Source organism: Chiloscyllium plagiosum, chromosome 7, assembly GCF_004010195.1.
Source record: "Chiloscyllium plagiosum isolate BGI_BamShark_2017 chromosome 7, ASM401019v2, whole genome shotgun sequence".
Taxonomy (NCBI): domain Eukaryota; kingdom Metazoa; phylum Chordata; class Chondrichthyes; order Orectolobiformes; family Hemiscylliidae; genus Chiloscyllium; species Chiloscyllium plagiosum.
The window spans coordinates 91,607,661-91,626,587 of record NC_057716.1 but is presented as its reverse complement, the minus strand read 5'-3'; the positions used below and the strand labels follow the sequence as shown (position 1 = coordinate 91,626,587).

General features: G+C 41.4%; 1 protein-coding gene across 4 annotated transcripts in view; it reads left to right on the top strand.

Annotated features, from left to right (window-relative positions):
- The window catches only part of ptpn4a (protein tyrosine phosphatase non-receptor type 4a), a 343,217-nt gene that overhangs the window by 303,822 nt on the left and 20,468 nt on the right, over positions 1-18,927 (top strand). For all 4 annotated transcript variants that reach the window (XM_043694229.1, XM_043694231.1, XM_043694228.1 and 1 more), the window contains 3 exons: positions 2,776-2,837; positions 6,375-6,521; positions 10,858-10,986. In XM_043694229.1, coding sequence (XP_043550164.1) covers positions 2,776-2,837; positions 6,375-6,521; positions 10,858-10,986 — 338 coding nt within the window. The remainder of the gene's footprint in view (positions 1-2,775; positions 2,838-6,374; positions 6,522-10,857; positions 10,987-18,927) is intronic.

Sequence of the window (18,927 nt, the reverse complement as noted above, 5' to 3'; positions counted from 1 at the left end):
AAAAGAGACCTAAGGGGCAACCTTTTCACACAGAGGGTGGTACGTGTATGGAATGAGCTGCCAGAGGATATGGTGGAGGCTGGCACAATTGCAACATTTAAGAGGCATTTGGATGGGTATATGAATAGGAAGGGTTTGGAGGGATATGGGCCGGGTGCTGGCAGGTGGGACTAGATTGTATTGGGATATCTGGTCGGGTTGGCCCGAAGCGTCTGTTTCCATGCTGTACATCTCTATGACTATGACACTGCTGTTATTGAGTGTTGATAGTGGAGAGAGTGGATACTTGTGGATGTGGGCTCCTTTTACCTGGATGGTGTCAAGCTTCTTTGTTACTGGCAGATGGGGAGCATTCCATCACATCCCTGACTGGTGCCTTGCTTTAGGGAGTCAGGAGGTGAGTTACTCACTTCATTATTCCTAGTCTCTGATCTGCTCTTGTAGCTACTGTGTTTATGAGATAGGTCAAGTTGAGTTTCTAGTTAATGGTAACCCCCAAGGATGTTGATAGTGGGGATTCAGTGATGATAACACCATCAAATGACATGGGGCGATGGTTAAATTTTGTCTCATTGGACATGATCATTGCCTGGCATTTGTTTGGTGTGAACAGTTCTTGCCCTTGTTTGCTCAAACCTGGCTGTTGTCCAGATCAGGTTGCATTTGACTGCTGCAGTATCAGTGGAGTCACAAGTTGTACTGAATGTTGTGAAATAATTGGCAAACTTCCCCTCTTCTGATGGAGAGAAATTCTTTGAAGAAGCAGTTGATGGTTGAGTCTGCAATAGTACCCTGAGGAACTCCTGTCGAGATGTCCTGGAGCAGCATGTCTTGAAATTGCAGATTTTTTGCAGAATTGCTTGGTTGCAATTCTGCTGTTATTGTTTGTGGGTGGCACGGTGGCACAGTGGTTAGCACTGCTGCCTCACAGCGCCAGAGACCCGGGTTCAATTCCTGCCTCAGGCGACTGACTGTGTGGAGTTTGCACATTCTCCCCGTGTCTGCGTGGGTTTCCTCCGGGTACTCTGGTTTCCTTCCACAGTCCAAAGATGTGCAGGTCAGGTGAATTGGCCATGCTAAATTGCCCGTAATGCTAGGTAAGGGATAAATGTAGGGGTATGGGTGGGTTGCGCTTCGGCGGGGCGGTGTGGACTTGTTGGGCCGAAGGTCCTGTTTCCATACTGTAAGTAATCTAATCTAATCTAATCTTGATGGCCCACAGTACCTCATGGATGCCCACTCATGAGTTGCTAGATTTGTTCAGTGTCTGTCCCATTTAATATTGTGATAGTGCCACACAAACATGATACAGGATATTCTAAACATGAAGGTGGGACGTTGTCTCCACTCTTGTGCAATGACCACTCTAACTGATACTGTCATGACAGATGCATTTGCAGTCTGCAGATTGGTAAGGATGAAGTCAACTCTGTTTTTCTCTCGCTTCCCTCACTACCTGATACAGACCCAGTCTAACAGCTATGTCCTTTAGTTTCCCTGACTAGCTCCACCAGTAGTGCTGCTACTGAACCGTTCTTGGTGATGGATATTGAAATCCCCCATCCAGAGTACATTTTGTAACCTCAGTACTTTATCCAAGTGTTGCTCAGCATGGAGGAGTGCTGATTCATCAGCTTAGGGCAGTATGTGATAATCAGCAGGAAACTTACTTGCCCATGTTTAATCTGAAACCATGAGATCTCATTGATTTTGGAGTCAATGTTGAGGATCCCCAACAAAACTCTCTTCCGACTGTGTACCATTGTGCTGCCACCTTTCCAGGGTCTGTCCTAACAGTAGGACAGAACATGTCCAGGGATGGTGATTGTGTTATCTGGGACATATTTCTGTAAGCTATAATTCCATGAGGCGGCTGCTTGACTAGCCTGTGAGACAGGAGAAAGTGAGGACTAGAGATGCTGGAAGTCAGAGTGTGTTGCTGGGAAAGCACAGCAGATCAGGCAGCATTCGAGGAGCAAGAGAATCGACGATTTGGGCATAAGCCCTTCATCAAGAATAAGGCTTGTGGGCCAGGCTGAGAGATAAATGGGAGGTGATTTTGGTGTGGGTAACTGAGAAAGTGATAGGTGGATGAAGGTGAGGGAGTAGGTGACAGACCTAGCCTGTGAGACAGCTCATAAAATTTTGCACTTGCCTGCAGATGATAGTAGGAAGGACTTTGTCGGGTTGACAGGACTGTTTCTACCTTTGTCTTATCCAGTGCCTAGGTCGATGCCAGGTGGTTTGTTCAGTTTCATTTCTTTATTGAGATTTCATAGTGATTAATAAAGCTGAGTGGCTTGCTCAGCTATTTCAGAGGGTATTTGAAAGTCAACTACATTGCTGTACGTCTGGAATCAATGTATGCCAGACCTCCTGTATAGACCCCCTTCATTTGATCCCATAATCATTTTTTTCTGAGCGAGTTCAATATTAAGATCTGTTTGATGTAGTGAAGTTTATTGCAATATGATTTGAAGAACTCTATGAAATGCTTCAGTGCCTTTATTTTGTTCTGTATGATGTTGTACATCCTTACATTGCTAGTCAAAGTTGAGAAATAAAAAATGCAACAACCATAATTCTGTATTTTTACTTATATAGATCGTACCTGTATCTTTTGTTCTCGTGCACTTTCTGCCTATTGTAACATGTGACTCTTCTGGTCTATGACAAAACCTGATATTTCCCAACAACAATGTTTAATTTTTTTCCTGTATATGATGTAAATGTTCCTATTATATGAATTTACCAACCTCTCTATTTTTCTTACAGATGATGCAACACGGGTTATTCTAAAGGGTACAGATGACTACATTAATGCAAATTATATTAATGTGAGTAGAACAATATGCATTTGAAGTCGTATGCCATGTAACATTCGGGTCCTGTTGAGAAATATATCAGTATTTTGTAATTGTCCACTTAGTGCAAGAATAACAAAATGTCTTCGATATTCTCTGACGCTAATGTGAAGTTATATATCATTATTGTTTTGAATTTGTAATGACACTTTTTACGTTCTGACTGGTGCATTGGCGATGGTGCATGCACTTTGAAGAGTCAGGAGATGTTTTGCACAGAATCTTCAGCTTCTCACCTTCTCTTGCAGCCATAGTTTTTATATGGCTGGTTTCAATAAGTCGATGTAGCCACTGGGTGTTGATGGGAAGTGAAGAGGGTGGCACATTGGCTCAGTGGTTAGCGCTGCTGCCTCACAGCACCAGGGGCCCAGGTTCGATTCCATCCTTGAGCGACTGTCTGTGAAGTGTTTGCACGTTCTCCCCAAGTCTGTGTGGGTTTCCACTGAGTGCTCCAGTTTCCTCCCACAGTCCAAAGATGTGCAGGTTAGGTAGACTGACCATGCTAAATTGCCCATACTGTTCAGGGATGTGTAGGTTAGGTACCTTAGCCAGGGGAAACATAGGATTACAGGGCAAGGCTAGGGGAATCGGTCTGAGTGGGATGCTATTCAGAGGGCTGGTGTGGACTTGTTGGGCCGAATAGTCTGCTTCCACTCTGCATGGATTATCAGAGGGAAAGCAGTGATGGTAATGCTGTTGAATATGTTCTGTATTGTTGGAGATGATCATTGCCTAGCACTTGAGTGACACACACATTCCCTGCTTATCAGCCCAAATTAGGATGATTTCCAAATCTTGCTTAGTACTGTCATGGAATGTTTCAGCGTCTGAGGAGGCTTAAATGATGCTTAACATTGTAACTCATCAGTGAATATCTCCACTTCTGATTAAGAATGTTGGACTTAGAGGAATTCCAACAATATTCTGAGACTGATAGGATTGACCTTAAACAATTTCAATCAGCAATCATCGTATGGAGTTTGTTTTAAGTTTCAAGTCAATGTATGCCAGGGCTCCATGAAATCTCATTCAGTCGGATGCTGCCATTGCGTTAAGGTGTCAATCATCCTTGCCTCACCTCTAAATTCCATTTATTTTTCAAAGTTTGGATCAAGTTTTTCACGAGATCTGTAGACAAGTGGCCCTAGCAGAACAAAAACTGTGCATTGAGGGTTTGGAAACTAATACAGCTATATAAATCACATTATATTGTTGTTTGTTGCATTGCTGAAATGTTTCACAGCAGACAATTTGATTTTCCCAGATAACTAGATGAATGTTTATTGGGGAGTTTGCATTTTTGAAAATGAGAAGTTCAACATTTTATGTTCTGCCTTTGATCATGTGGGGATATAGAGATACACAGCACAGAAACAGACCCCCCAATTCAACACGTCCATGCCGACCAGATATCCCAACCTAATCTAGTCTCATTTGCCAGCATTTGGCCTCTATCCCACTAAACCCTTTCTATTCATATATCCATCCAGATTCCTTTTAAATTCTTCTGGCAGCTCATTCCATACAAACCACCCTCTGCACAAAAAAGTTACCCCTTAGTTTCCTTTTAAATCTTTCCTCAGTCTCCTTAAATCTATGCCCTCTAGTTTTGGTCTCCCCTACCCCGGGGAAAAGATATGGATGACAAACCTTTTGATATTGCTGTCGCCAATTTTTTTAATGTTGCTTAATTTTATTGATCATGTGTCTCAATTTTTTTAATACTAAGATTTCTTGATGTTGATTGCCGAAATGGACCTGTTTTTCCTATCTCTGTGAGATCATAAACTAAGATGAAATGAATGGCCGATCTCATCTAAAACTACCTTGTGATCCTTCAGATATTTCCAGCTTTTCCTGTATTAAGTGTTCATTTAGAGACAGAATGGGGATTGCAAATAGCTTGTGACTAGCCAGTCATTTTACAAACTTCAGGCTAAAGTTTGAAGAAACTGTTTTCTCTAAGCTCTAAACAGATCTTTGACTTGTTCTTTTATTCCCCAAAGTGCATCCTCAATTAAATAATTTAGTAATGATTAGATTCTTATTATCGTAATGGCCTATCAGCGAGGTACTATTGTTTCAAGCGTTACCTTGACATATGTGAAAGATGGATAAGTGGAGACAATGACATTGTGCTACTATCATTGGACAAGTAATCCAGAACTGCATGTAATGATCTGGAGGCATGAGTTCGAATCCTACTATGGCAGATGGTGAAATGTGAATTCAATTTTAAAAAACTGGAATAGACAAAAAAGCTCGTCTCATTGCAACCACATAACCACTGCCAGATTGTTGTAAAAACACATCTGATTCACTAATGTCCTTTAGGGATGGAAATCTGCCATCCTTACTCACTCTGGCCTGTATGTCAATCCAGACCCACAGAAAGGTGATTTATTTTTAACTGCCCTCTGGGCAAATAGGAATGGGTAATAAATGCTGGCCTCGATAGCAATACCCTCATCTCATAAATGATTTAAAGAAAAGGTTCTAATTGAATTTCTTACCATTTCCATCCTTGCTTTTGTGGCTTTATACATTTTGTCTGACAACAAAAGTTGTTTGAATTTGATTTGATTTATTATTGTCACATATACCAAAATACAGTGAAAGGTATTGTTTTGCATGTTATCCAGGCAAATCATATCTTACATAAGTATGTCCATGTAATAGAATGCAGAATATAGTGTTACAGAGAAGGTGCAGAGAGAAAAATCAATTTTAATGTATGAAAGGTTTGTCGTAAGTCTTATATCTGCAGGGAAGAAATTGTTGTTGAATCTGTTACGTGTTTTAAAGGTTCTGTATCTTCTGCCAGGTGGAAGAAAGTATAGCTGGGGTGGGAGGTGTCTTTGATTATTTTGGCTGCTTTCCCGATGCAGTGGGAAGTGCAGACAGAGTCAATGGAATTTTTCCTCAATGGTGTATTCTAAAGGTTTCCAATTGATTGATCCTGCATTTTTAATAACCACTCTTCTCTATGAGTTCATGAGTCACTTCACACTCTGATGTGGAGCCTTATATGGAGGATAGTTAGACACAAGAAATATAATCATCACAATTACCTCAATTGTGTATAAACAGCTTATATTTGAAATGGCTTGTATGTACATTTGTGGGAGCTCATCTTAATGTTGAAATCACTCTGTTCACTGGTAGATAGGCAGTGGGTCATTGAATTTACAACTAGGAACCAGAGGAATCTCTAGCTGTCTGAAAATAAATTATACAAATCTTTCCCATGCTTCCATTATCAAGTGCTTTGCAAATGCTGAAGTAGAGAATAAGTTAAGAAGCTGCAAAACAAATAACTCCAGAAAATAATCAAACATTGGCGGCTGTAGAGTTTCATATGGTTTTTATTTATGCATGACTGAATTTGTATTGACAAATGTGGACTTCAGGATCATTAAATGACAATCTGATAAAGCAAAGAATTATTGTTAAGAGTTATAGCCAAAGATTATAGCCAACTGTAATTTTTTTCCCCTTTTAATTTTACAGATGGAAATTCCTTCCTCCAGTATAATAAACCGGTACATTGCTTGTCAGGGGCCTTTACCCAACACTTGTCCAGATTTTTGGCAAATGACTTGGGAGCAAGGATCCTCTCTAGTTGTCATGCTGACCACCCAAGTAGAGAGGGGCAGGGTAAGTAAAATAAATGGGAATTGTTTTTGCAATGTCTGAAAGGTATGATTTGTTGTCTTTGCATAATCTTAACTATAATTTCTGTGGTATTTTTACAAGCCATTCATTTTGACTTTGATGCCCATTAAAAAGAAATGTTGGTAGGGTGAGATGAAATAAAATTCTGTATAATCTAGCTAAATATAGATTATTTGTAATTTACAATACAGCGAGTTTTGAGAAGATTTGTAGCTCAGGTTGAGGTTCTCGATGTAGATTACTTACAGTGTGGAAACAGGCCCTTCGGCCCAACAAGTCCACACCGCCTCGCCGAAGCGCAACCCACCCATACCCCTACATTTACCCCTTACCTAACACTACAGGCAATTTAGCATGGCCAATTCACCTGACCTGCACATCTTTGGACTGTGGGAGGAAACCCACGCAGACACGGGGAGAACGTGCAAACTCCACACAGTCAGTCGCCTGAAGCGGGAATTGTACCCGGGTCTCTGGCACTGTGAAGCAGCAATGCTAACCACTGTGCCACCGTGCCACCCACGTTTTTAAAATGATGTAGGTTTGCTCGCTGAGCTGGAAGGTTTGTTTTCAGATGTTTCGTCACCATACTGGGTAACATCAGTGGGCCTCTGGATGAAGCATTGGTGGCATGGCCCGCTTTCTTTTTGTGCGCTTAGGTTTCCTTGGGTTTACCAAGGAATAAGGTGAAAGAAACCTAAACACACAAAAAAAGAGCAGGCCATGATAATGTTACCTAGTATGGTGAGGAAATGTCTGAAGATGAACCTTCCAGCTCACTGAACAAATCTGCGTCCAGATTTTAATACTTATTGAGAGTCGGAAGAAAAGTATGTTTCAATTAGATTTGATAAATCAGGATAATATTAAAAGTTAACTGCACATAAATATTGATTGCCTTTGATCATGTAGTTTTCATAAAAATCTTAATTTATTTGATCTAATTATTACATTTGGTCATGTACTTTCCAATAGAAAATTATTGATACATATTTTAAACAGTGTAGTTATTTTTAATCAATATGTTGAATATGTTATGACCAGTGTTTCTTCAATTCCTGCATGGGCATGTGCAGGAATTTAGATTGGCTTGTGGTTCGAAGTATTGCGCATGCCAATCGTCATGCCGACACATTGACTTCCATTTTCAGAAGTCACTGCCATATACATATCTCAGAAAAGCAAATTAGAGACACTTCTGGTTATGATGCACCTCCACGGCGGGCTTGAACTCGCACCTTTTACTATTATTTTCAATAAAAGTGGAATACTATGAGTTCTGGAGATCTGAAATATTAATGAAGTGCTGGAGAAACTGAGCAGATCTGTTAGCATCTTTGAAGAGAGAAACAGAAGTTGTGTTTCAAGTCTGATGCAAGTCAGATCTGACTCTTCACAGGTGCTGCCAGACCTGAGTTTCTCCAGCGCTTTGTTTTTACACCATTGGTTTAATTCTAGCTGTTATCACTGAGGTAACATCCATTTGGAATCCGGTCTCTTTTTGAAAATATTCATTCTGATTTGTTCTCTAGAATTAGCTGTGCCCCAAAGCCAGGCTGTTCCAGAACTTGATCTGCGTAGCAATATGCAAGAAGCCTGCCTGTGCCTCGTCCACAAAAACAGAAAAAGACAATCCAACCATTAGTCTACTCTCCATCAACAGTTAAATGACAAACCATGGTGCTATCATGTGGCTCATACACAGCAGTAACCTGTACACTAATGCTCAGTTTGGGTTTTGCCAAAGTCACACAGCTCATGATATCATGGCAACTTTGGTCCAAGCATGTGTAAAATAACTGAATTTGAACTGAGAGTTGCTTACCTTGACATCAAGCTAATATTTGACTTGTGTGTGACATCAAGGAGCTGATACGTGCCAAGTAGCATTAACACCACACAGTGCCAGGGAATTGTCATCTCCCTTTGACATTCATTTTCATTGCTATTGCTGAATCGATCAATATAAACATACTGTGCACTGTTTTCAATTTAATTTTTTTGTCCGAGTGGAGCTCCAAGGTGTATGCACAGCGGTGACTTCCAAAACCAGATGTCGAATTCAGTAGTACACCAATCGACACACAGACACTCTGAGTAGCTGAGCAACTTTGAGGGAACACTGACTGGGTGGTTCCTTTGGCCATAAACTAAACCGATCATTTTGTGATTACAAAAGCAAGAATTATGCAATAAGTACCTCCTGATTCCCAATGCCTGTCCACATCTCCAAGGCACAAGTCAAGAGTGTGATGGAATACTGTCTACTTAATTGGATTAGTGCAGCTCCAGCAATACCAATCTATGATCCAGGACAAAGCCTTTAATATTCACTTCCTTTATTACTTTTGGACAATGGCAACAGGTGTGTACTATCTACAACGTGTTGCAAAAACTCACTCCTTTGGCAGCACCTTCCAAGCACATACCTCTACCAGCTGAAAGGACAAGGGTGGCATGGGAATGCCACTACCTGTAAGTTTTCTTCCAATCCATACTCTATCCTGACTTGCAGCCGTGTTGACCTTCTTTCTCTGTAACTTGGTCAAATATCCTGGAACTCTCTCCCATTGTGGTCATACCCAAACCCTACGACTGGCAATTCAAAAAGACGGCTCGCCATTACTTTCTCAAGGGCTGTTGGAGATGGCAACAAATGTTGACCTAGCTATTGATGCCCACAACCTGTGAAATAATTATTTTATAAGCATGATCTATAATAGTACAATATTAATGTGATCATACTTGAGAAGGAACTATTTCAATCTTGGACTCTTGTAGGTTTCATACTGGAATTTGCAGCTGGTTCTTCAATCATTTTCACACTCGTTTAATTTTTCCCTCATTGATTTTGAGTCGATGGTTACAATTTGTTAATGCTCTTCAAAATACATTTATAAGGACATCAATTTGTGATGCTCTGTCTGCTTTTGTACATGAAAAGCAACTTTAGCAGAATGTTATCAACCCCAAGTAACTTCCTTTTGTTGTCCCAGCACTGTGAACCAGCTGTGTTAGTGAGAGATAAGGTTCATGCTTTTAAAGCTATCTGTAGATATTGACGACTTTATGAATTAATTTATATTTAATTTTAATTTTTAGTCTTCTGCAATATATATTGTTTATATTGCAGAATTGGGCTGTACCAGTTCCTTCCAAATTCATCCTCCTTACCTGAAAGAAGTAAGTCTGGCTTCAGTAGTCCTCATTTCCAGATCATAATGCTGTTCACAGACATGAGCAGTTTGCCCTCTTTATTTTCTATAGATGGAACTTGGAGAACGTTATTGAAACTTCCTCCTACTTAGTGTCCTATGCAACCCTTCGTGATATCATCAATAACAACTGATTTAACACTGACATCCAACACCTACTACCTCTTATAATCTCTAATTTATCCAATTGCTTGTCCAATATTGAGTCTTGGAAGAACAGAAAATGTGGGAAAGCCTTTGGCATCACAAACTCTGTTTTCAGCCGCCTACTTTATCCAGCTCCCTGGAAGAGAATTTTGATAGAGGTTGAAGGGGTGCACTTTCACTCTCTAATCCTGCTGCTTCACTGTTCGCAGCATAAAATTATAAAACAGCTAATTATGTTCATTATTAACATAAAATTTAGAATTTTTATAAATCTATCAAACCAGTTTTCTTTAATAAGCAACAGCATTTGTAGTCTACTGTAGAATTAGGACTTAATCAACATTACGTCTTAGTCAAACAACATAGTTAGAAATATTAAAGTTTGGACATTCATCCTTGTGATTCACCACATATGCATCATTTATGGATGCAAGCACATGGTAACAAGGGTAAAACAAGACTTTTTTTCTGCAGATGATGACCAATTTGTTCAATAATTGTCAGCTCTTGGGAGGAAGAAAAGGATAGGGTACAAATTGTTTAACACTGCTTTATGTCAGTACTCTGGCACCCACAGACACTAAACACAGTTGGTTGTCAATGTTATCTTCAAACATTGTTCATTCAAAATAAATCATGACGGATAGCCAAAAATAACTCCTATAGTGGATCTTCAGGCAAACATTTAGATTAGGGTTTCAGTTGCCACATTAGGCCCTCAGTCTGCTGTGACCTATCCAGCTCATCCTCAGTCAGAGGATGAGCTGGATAGGTCTCAGCAGGCTGTACCCCAACTGATCTCCAAACAATATTGAAAATAAGAGAAAGTGAGGACTGCAGATGCGAGAGAGTCAGAATCGAAAAGTTTGGCGCTGGAAAAGCACGTGAAGGGCTTATGTCCGAGACATCTTCTGCTTCTTGGATGCTGCCTAACCTGCTGTGCTTTCTCTACTTAGGTCAAGTGTCATCAGTATTGGCCTGAGCGTTCTGAAAGTGCATCGTATGGAAACTTTGAGATTGGTTGTCAATCAGAAGAGGGAAACCCCGCGTATGTTTTCAGAGAATTGACTTTAACTAACTTGGAGGTAAGTTGAAAGTGCTGCGAAAGATAACTGGCAGTGTTTTCTGCTCTGTGGTTCTCAAACATACTTATCACTCTACACTTGTTCATGCAGGCCTGGTCAACTTGTGCTCTGTTGCCTAGCCTAGGTTGCTGATTGTTAAATGTTTGCTAATAGTGGTATTGGAATTAAAACTGCTACCATCTGGAGTGTTCCTGCAATAAACCTGGGAGTGTTAAGCATGTCTAAACATATTTTATCTACATCAATGTCTCTGGCATGGGTGAAAATTTTAATTGTAAATACTTGGGTCTTCTGAGGTCAGCCATCTGATATGGTTGTTTGTAGTAGAATAGGCAACGCATAACAGAATTTTACTTCGCTGATGTCAATTGGAATGCAGCACATTTCATGCAGAAAGTTCTTATGAGCCATGGTTATTGTCTTTTATTATCTTAAATTTAAATTCAGGAATTTTCAATGAGTTATGTGAATCAGGAAATTTGCGAGCTCAATGCATGGTCTGTGCAATGAGTTGACCTTGTCAAGAAACTGCAACCTATTAATTTTTTGTTTCTTCGAGGCAGTGCAATTGATCTCAGTCACTTTGGAGAAGACAAGCAAAATGTAGTTACCATTTCTGATTGCTAAACCTGGTGTTTATTATTGATCTGTGGACATTCATTGCACTAATGCCTCACCTGTTGGCTGAAGTGAGGCAGGCCACCAATGCCAGTTACAAGGAATCAGTGCCTTAAGGCCATATGACACGAGCAGAAGTAGGGTGTTGAGCGCGTCAGGTCTGTTTTCCCCCCATTCAGTGAGATCATGGGTGATCTGATAATTCTCAACTCCAGTTTCTGCCTTATCCCAGAACCCTTGGTTTGTAGAAGATAGGAGTAAGCCATTTGCTGCCTCGAGCCTGCTCCACCATTCATTAGGATTTTGGCTGATATTGAGCTCAGGAGCAAGTGAGGACTGCAGATGCTGGAGATCAGAGCTGAAAAATGTGTTGCTGAAAAAGCGTAGCAGGTAAGGAGCAGGAGAATCGACGTTTCGGACATAAGCCCTTCTTCAGGATATTGAGCTCAGTCCACTAATCCTGCCCTTAACACTGTACTCTGATTACTTTAGCAAAGGTGGCTATATCTACTACCTCCTTATCAACACAATGTTTCCATCTCGACCACTGTCTGTGGTAATGAATTCCACAGGCTCGCCACTCTCTGGGTAAAGAAATTTCTCCTCATTCCTAAACAGTTACCCCTTATCCTTAAAGTATGACCCCTCATTTTGGACTTATCCCACCATTGGGAACATCCATCCTGGATCTCACCTGTCTAGTCCTGTTGGAATTTTTAGGTTTCCCCTCATTCTTCTAAACTTCAGTAAATACCGATCCTAACCGATTCAATCTCTCCTCAAACTCATTCGTGGAATCAACTTGGCAAATGTTCACTGCAATCCCTCCATAGCAAAAAGAGACTGAAACTGCGCACAATATTGCAGGTGTGGCCTCACCAATGCTCTGTATGATAGCAGCAAAGATATCCAACGTACAATTTACTGCCTGTTGCACCTGCGTGCTTACTTTCATGACTGGTGCAGAAGGACACCCAGGTCTTGCTGAATATTCTCCTTTTGTCAATTTACAGTTATTCAAATCATCATCTTGAGTCAATTTCTTAACTTCCTTGTGTGTAGGGGAGAAGGTTAGCATGATAGGTGTTTTTCCCCACTTTCTCACCTCAAACATATAGCGATCTTTGTTCATGATATATCTGACATGATTCATTGTCAGTCCTTTGAAAAGTGGAGTGGGGTGCTGAAAGTTGACCCCCCAATCCTATGACCCCATCTCATCCAGATTCCTTTGTCTAAGGCAGTAATTTTCAAGGGGGCCTGATGAAGGGCTGATCCTGATGAAGGGCTTTTGCCCAAAACGTCAATTTTCCTGCTCCTCGGATGCTGTCTGACCTGCTGTGCTTTTCTAGCACCAGTCTAATCGAAACAATGGCAGTAATTTTCAGCCATTATTTAGTTAAGTAGTCCTGTGAAATTCTGGATGTAGGTTTGCTCACTGAGCTGGAAGGTTCATTTCCAGATGTTTCGTCACCCTACTAGGTAACATGTTCAGTGGCCCTCCGGTCGAAGCACTGCTGATGATTCCTGCTTTCTATTTGTATGTTTGGTTGGTGATGTCATTTCCTGTTCTTTTTCTCAGGGGGTGGTAGATGGGGTCTAACTCGATGTGTTTGTCTGATTGGAATGCCATGCTTCGAGGAATTCTCGTGCATGTCTCTGTTTGGCTTGTCCCAGTCGAAGTGGTGTCCTTATCTGTATGAAAGAATACTAGTGAGAGAGGGTCATGTTATTTTGTTGCTAGTTGACGTTCATGTATCATTGTGGCTAGTTTTCTGTCTGTTTGTCCAATGTAGTGTTTGTTCTTGCACAGTATTTTGTAAGTGACATTAATTTTGCTTGTTGTCTGTACAGGGTTTTTCAGGTTCATTAGCTGCTGTTTTAGTGTGTTGGTGGGTTTGTGGGTGACAAAACGTCTGGAAATGAACCTTCCAGCTCAATGAGCGAACCTACATCCAGAGCCTCAACCTGAGCTACAAATCTTCTCAAAGCTCGCTAATTGTGAAATTCCGTGGAATGCAACTCTGTCTCTTTTCCTCTCACACCACTTTTATATAGAGTCATAGAGATGGAAATAAACCCTTCATTCCAACCCATCCATGTCGACCAGATATCCCAACCCAATCTAGTCCCACCCGGCCCATATCCCTCCAAAACCTTCCTATTCATATAACCACCACTTTCTCTGGCAGTTCGTTCCATACACGTACCATCCTCTGTGTGAAAAGGTTGCCCCTTAAGTCTCTTTTATATCTTTCCCCTCTCACCCTAAACCTATGCCCTCTCGTACTGGACTCCCCGACTCAAGGAAAAAGAATTTGTCTATTTACCTTATCCATGCCCCTCATAATTTTATAAACCTCTACAAGGTCACCCCTCAGCCTCCAATGCTGCAGGGAAAACAACCCCAGCCTGTTCAGCCTCTCCCTATAGCTCAAATCCTTCAACCCTGGCAACATCCTTGTAAATCTTTTGTGAACCCTTTCGAGTTTCACAATGTCTTTCCGATGGGAAGGAGACCAGAATTGCACGCAATATTCCAACAGTGGCCTAACCAATATCTGCCACTTCTCAGCCCATTGGCCCATCTGGTCAAGATCCTGTTATAATCTGAGGTATCCCTTTTCACTGTCCACTACACCGCCAATTTTGGTGTCATCTGCAAACTTACTAACTGTACCTGTTATGTTCGCATCCAAATCATTTATGTAAATGACAAAAAGTAGAAGACCCAGCACCGATCCTTGTGGCACTCCACTGGACACAGGCCTCCAGTCTGAAAAACAACCCTCCACCACCATCCTCTGTCTTCTACTTTTCAACCAGTTCTGTATCCAAATGGCTAGTTCTCCCTGTATTCCATGAGATCTATCCTTGCTAATCAGTCTCCCATTGGGAACCTTGTCGAATGGCTTACTGAAGACCATACAGATCACATCTACCGCTCTGCCCTCATCGATCATCTTTGTTACTACTTCAAAAAACTCAATCAAGTTTGTGAGACATGATTTCCCCCGCACAAAGCCATGTTGACTACCCCTAATCAGTCCTTGCCTTTCCAAATGCATGTACATCCTGTCCCTCAGGATTCCATTCCCTCCAACAACTTGCCCACCATCGACGTAAGGCTCACTGGTCTGTAGTTCCCTGGCTTGTCCTTACCACCCTTCTTAATGAGTGGCACCACATTAGCCAACCTCCAGTCTTCCGGCATCTCAACTGTGACTATCAATGATACAAATATCTCAGCAAGAGGCCCAGCAATCACTTCTCTAGCTTCCCACCAAGTTCTAGGGTATACTTCATCAGGTCCTGAGGATTTATCCACTTTTATGCGTTCCAAGACATCCAGACTTGCTCCTCTGTAAAATGGACATTTTGCAAGGTGCCACCGTCTATTTCCCTACAGTCTATATCTTCCACATCCTTTTTCACAGTAAGTATTTTGCAAAATACTCGTTTAGTATCTTCCCCCATTTTCTGTGGCTCCACACAAAGGCTGCCTTGCTAATCTTTGAGGGGCCCTATTCTCTCCCTAGTTACCCTTTTGTCCTTAATGAATTTGTAAAAATCCTTTAGATTCTTCTTCTTTCTGCTTGCCAAAGCTATCTCATGTCCCCTTTTTGCCCTCCTGATTTCCCTCTTAAGTATATTCCTACTGCCTTTAACTCTTCTAAGGATTCACTCGATCGATCCTGTCTATATCTTACATATGCTTGCTTCCTTTTTCGATACGAAACCCTCAATTTCTTTAGTCATCCAGCATTCCCTATACCTACCAGCCTTTCCTTTCACCCTGACAGGAATATACTTTCTCTGTATTCTCGTTATCTCATTTCTGAAGGCTTCCCATTTTCCAGCCGTCCCTTTCCTTGCGAACATTTGCCCCCAATCAGCTTTCGAAAGTTCTTGTCTAATACCGTCAAAATTTGCCTTTCTCCAATTTAGAACTTCAACTTTTCAATCTGGTCTATCCTTTTCCATCACAATTTTAAATCTAATAGAATTATGGTCGCTGGCCCCAAAGTGCTCCCCCACTGACACCTCAGTCACCTGCCCTGCCTTATTTCCCAAGTGTAGGTCAGATTTTGCACCTTCTCTGGTAGGTACATCCACATACTGAGTCAGAAAATGTTTTTGTACACACTTAAGAAATTCCTCTCCATTTAAACCCTTTACACTATGGCAGACCCAGTTGATGTTTGGAAAGTTAAAATCCCCTATCATAACCACTATTATTCTTACAGATAGCTGAGATAAGACCATAAGACATAGGAGTGGAAGTAAGGCCATTCGGCCCATCAAGTCCACTCCCCCATTCAATCATGGCTGATGCGCATTTCAGCTCCACTTACCAGCGTTCTCCCCGTAGCCCTTAATTCCTCGAGACGACAAGAATCTATCAATCTCGGCCTTGAAGACATTTAGCGTCCCGGCTTCCACTGCACTCCGTGGCAATGAATTCCACAGGCCCACCACTCTCTAGCTGAAGAAATGCCTCCGCATTTCTGTTCTGAAATGACCCCCTCTAATTCTAAGGCTGTGTCCACGGGTCCTAGTCTCCTCGTTTAACTGAAACAATTTCCTAGCATCCACCTTTTCCAAGCCATGTATTATTTTGTACGTCTCTATTAAGTCTCCCCTTAATCTTCTAAACTCCAACGAATACAATCCCAGTATCCTCAGCCGTTCCTCATATGTTAGACCTGTCATTCCAGGGATCATCCGTTTGAATCTCCGCTGGACACGTTCCAGTGCCAGTATGTCCTTCCTGAGGTGTGGGGACCAAAACTGGACACAGTACTCCAAATGGGGCCTACCCAGAGCTTTATAAAGTCTTAGTAGTACATCTCTGCTTTTATATTCCAACCCTCTTGAGATAAGAGACAACATTGCATTCGCTTTCTTAATCACGGACTCAACCTGCATGTTTACCTTTAGAGAATCCTCGACTAGCACTCCCAGATCCCTTTGTGCTTTGGCTTTATTAATTTTCTCACCATTTAGAAAGTAGTCTATGCTTTTATTCTTTTTGCCAAAGTGCAAGACCTCGCACTTGCTCACGTTAAATTCCATCAGCCATTTCCTGGTTCCCTCATCCAAATCGTTAATATATAATGCGAACAGCTGTGGCCCCAGCACTGAACCCTGTGGGACACCGCTCGTCACCGGCTGCCATTCTGAAAAAGAACCTTTTATCCCAACTCTCTGCCTTCTGTTAGACAGCCAATCCTCAATCCATCCCAGCAGCTCACCTCGAACACCATGGGCCCTCACCTCTCCTTAGAAATTTATTTCTCAATTTCTCTCTAACTATTAGGAGGTCTATAATGCAATCCCAATAAGGTGATCATCCCTTTCTTATTTCTCAGTTCCACCCAAATAACTTCCCTCGATGTATTTCCAGGAATATCCCCCTCCCTCAGCACAGCTGTAATGCTATCCCTTATCAAGAACGCCACTCCCCCTCCTGAGCAGCTCCAGCAAATTTCCCTGCCAGTATATTAGGATCCCTTCCAATTTAGGTGCAATCCGTCCTTCTTGTACAGGTCACTTCTACCCCAAAAGAGATTCCAATGATCCAAAATGTGAATCCATCTCCCATACACCAGCTCCTCAGCCATGCATTCACCTGCTCTATCATCCTATTCCTGCTCTCAATGTAAATAGATTAAAACGCTATTAATGACTTCATTTTTTTGTTAAATGTGAAGAATATTGTGAAAAATTGAAAGATTTCATATTTTTAATGAACTAAAATGTTGCTTGAAACACTTGAACGTTGTTCGAGGAACCTTTTGTGTTCTCGAGACATCGGTCTGGGGTTGCCCAACTTTACTGGGCCTGTGGGCGCACCGCTGCCACTTTGAAGCATCAGTGTCTATTTCTAAGAAAAGCAGTGCAGGAGAAACTTGGGTCAGGCAGCATCTGAAGAAAGAATTAACCAGTATGACGACTGTTATGAATTGACACTGTTCATCATAATAGCATCTACTGCATTTTTCTTTATTCTCCTGAACATATCTAACCTTAGGCTTTCGATTCCACGTTCATTTGCAAGGAATTCATTGCCATTGTGACTTGAAGCTTTTAATCCTGACTCCTAGTTAGCTGAATATATCTTAACTATCAATCTATCTTGCAGCTTCTCTCTCTTTTCCTCCATCCCATCTCAATGTGATATACTCAACACCTTGTAAAAGCCCTGAAAGGACTGGTTGTTGGCAAACTCCTAAATTCTGTGACTTGTGGGGAAGCTCATGAATTCACCAGAGTCCAGCTGCTGGCAAAAGCCCAGAAATTCTTACCAAAATCTGGCTGCAGCTCCACTGGTGATGTCCCTCTGCCAACACTTACTTTCCTAACTTTCTGTAATCAAAGGTTATTCTTCTCCCACATTTGCTGTGGATGGGCACAACCTATCAGCAGCAAATAGAAGAGAGGGCTAGTCAGTGATTGTAGGAGTTGCTTGTCAGATTCTGTCTATCCTGCTTGCAAGTGCAAAAATTTCTCCAATCACCCTGGGCATTGTGAGGGCTTTGAGAGTGAATTCAGCTACTGCCTCCTTGTATTTTGAGCCCTGATGGAAAGTCAAGAGCACATAATACGAGACTGGTCTGTGTGCTGCAATGCACCACTAACAGGTAGTCATTCTCTCTCATCTATCAATGGCTTCCTGTCTATATTCAATCTTGATTTTTATTCTTTATTCTCCAACAAGCATTCTAAAGATATATGGAATAGTAAACCAAATTGAAGTATTTCCTAATGCTGGTTTTTTAAAAAAGAAATGTGTTTTACATGACATGCTTTGCTGTGTCATTTTACCAGACCAATTAACACAGAGCTGGTTGATAAAGAACCACTGTGTTTGAGGTGGGAGCACTGTTGTTGACACTATTTGCAATTTGTTGCTTAAGTGCAACCCATTGGGTGATATGTTGATTCAGATCCTGGTTTACCTGCAGTTGGTTCTTTTTTTTTTCCCTGTTTTGAATAGTTTTTTGGGAGAGGCTATTCGCAAGTCAAAGGACAGTTGTAAAGTGGAAAGCCTTTAAAAATGAGCCAAGAGTTCGAAATCAGTATGTTCCTGATAGTGCAAAAGGTGAGGCTGGTAGGTGTAGAGAACGCTGCAGGACTGAAGAAATTGAAGCTCTGATCAAGGAAAAGAAAGAGGTGTATGTCAGGTATAGGCAGCTGGGATCAAGTGAATCCTTGGAGAAGTATAAGGGAAGTAGATGTATACTCATGGGAAATCAGGAGAGCAGAAAAGGTACATAAGATAATTTTGGCAAATAGGATTAAGGAGAATCTAAAGAGATT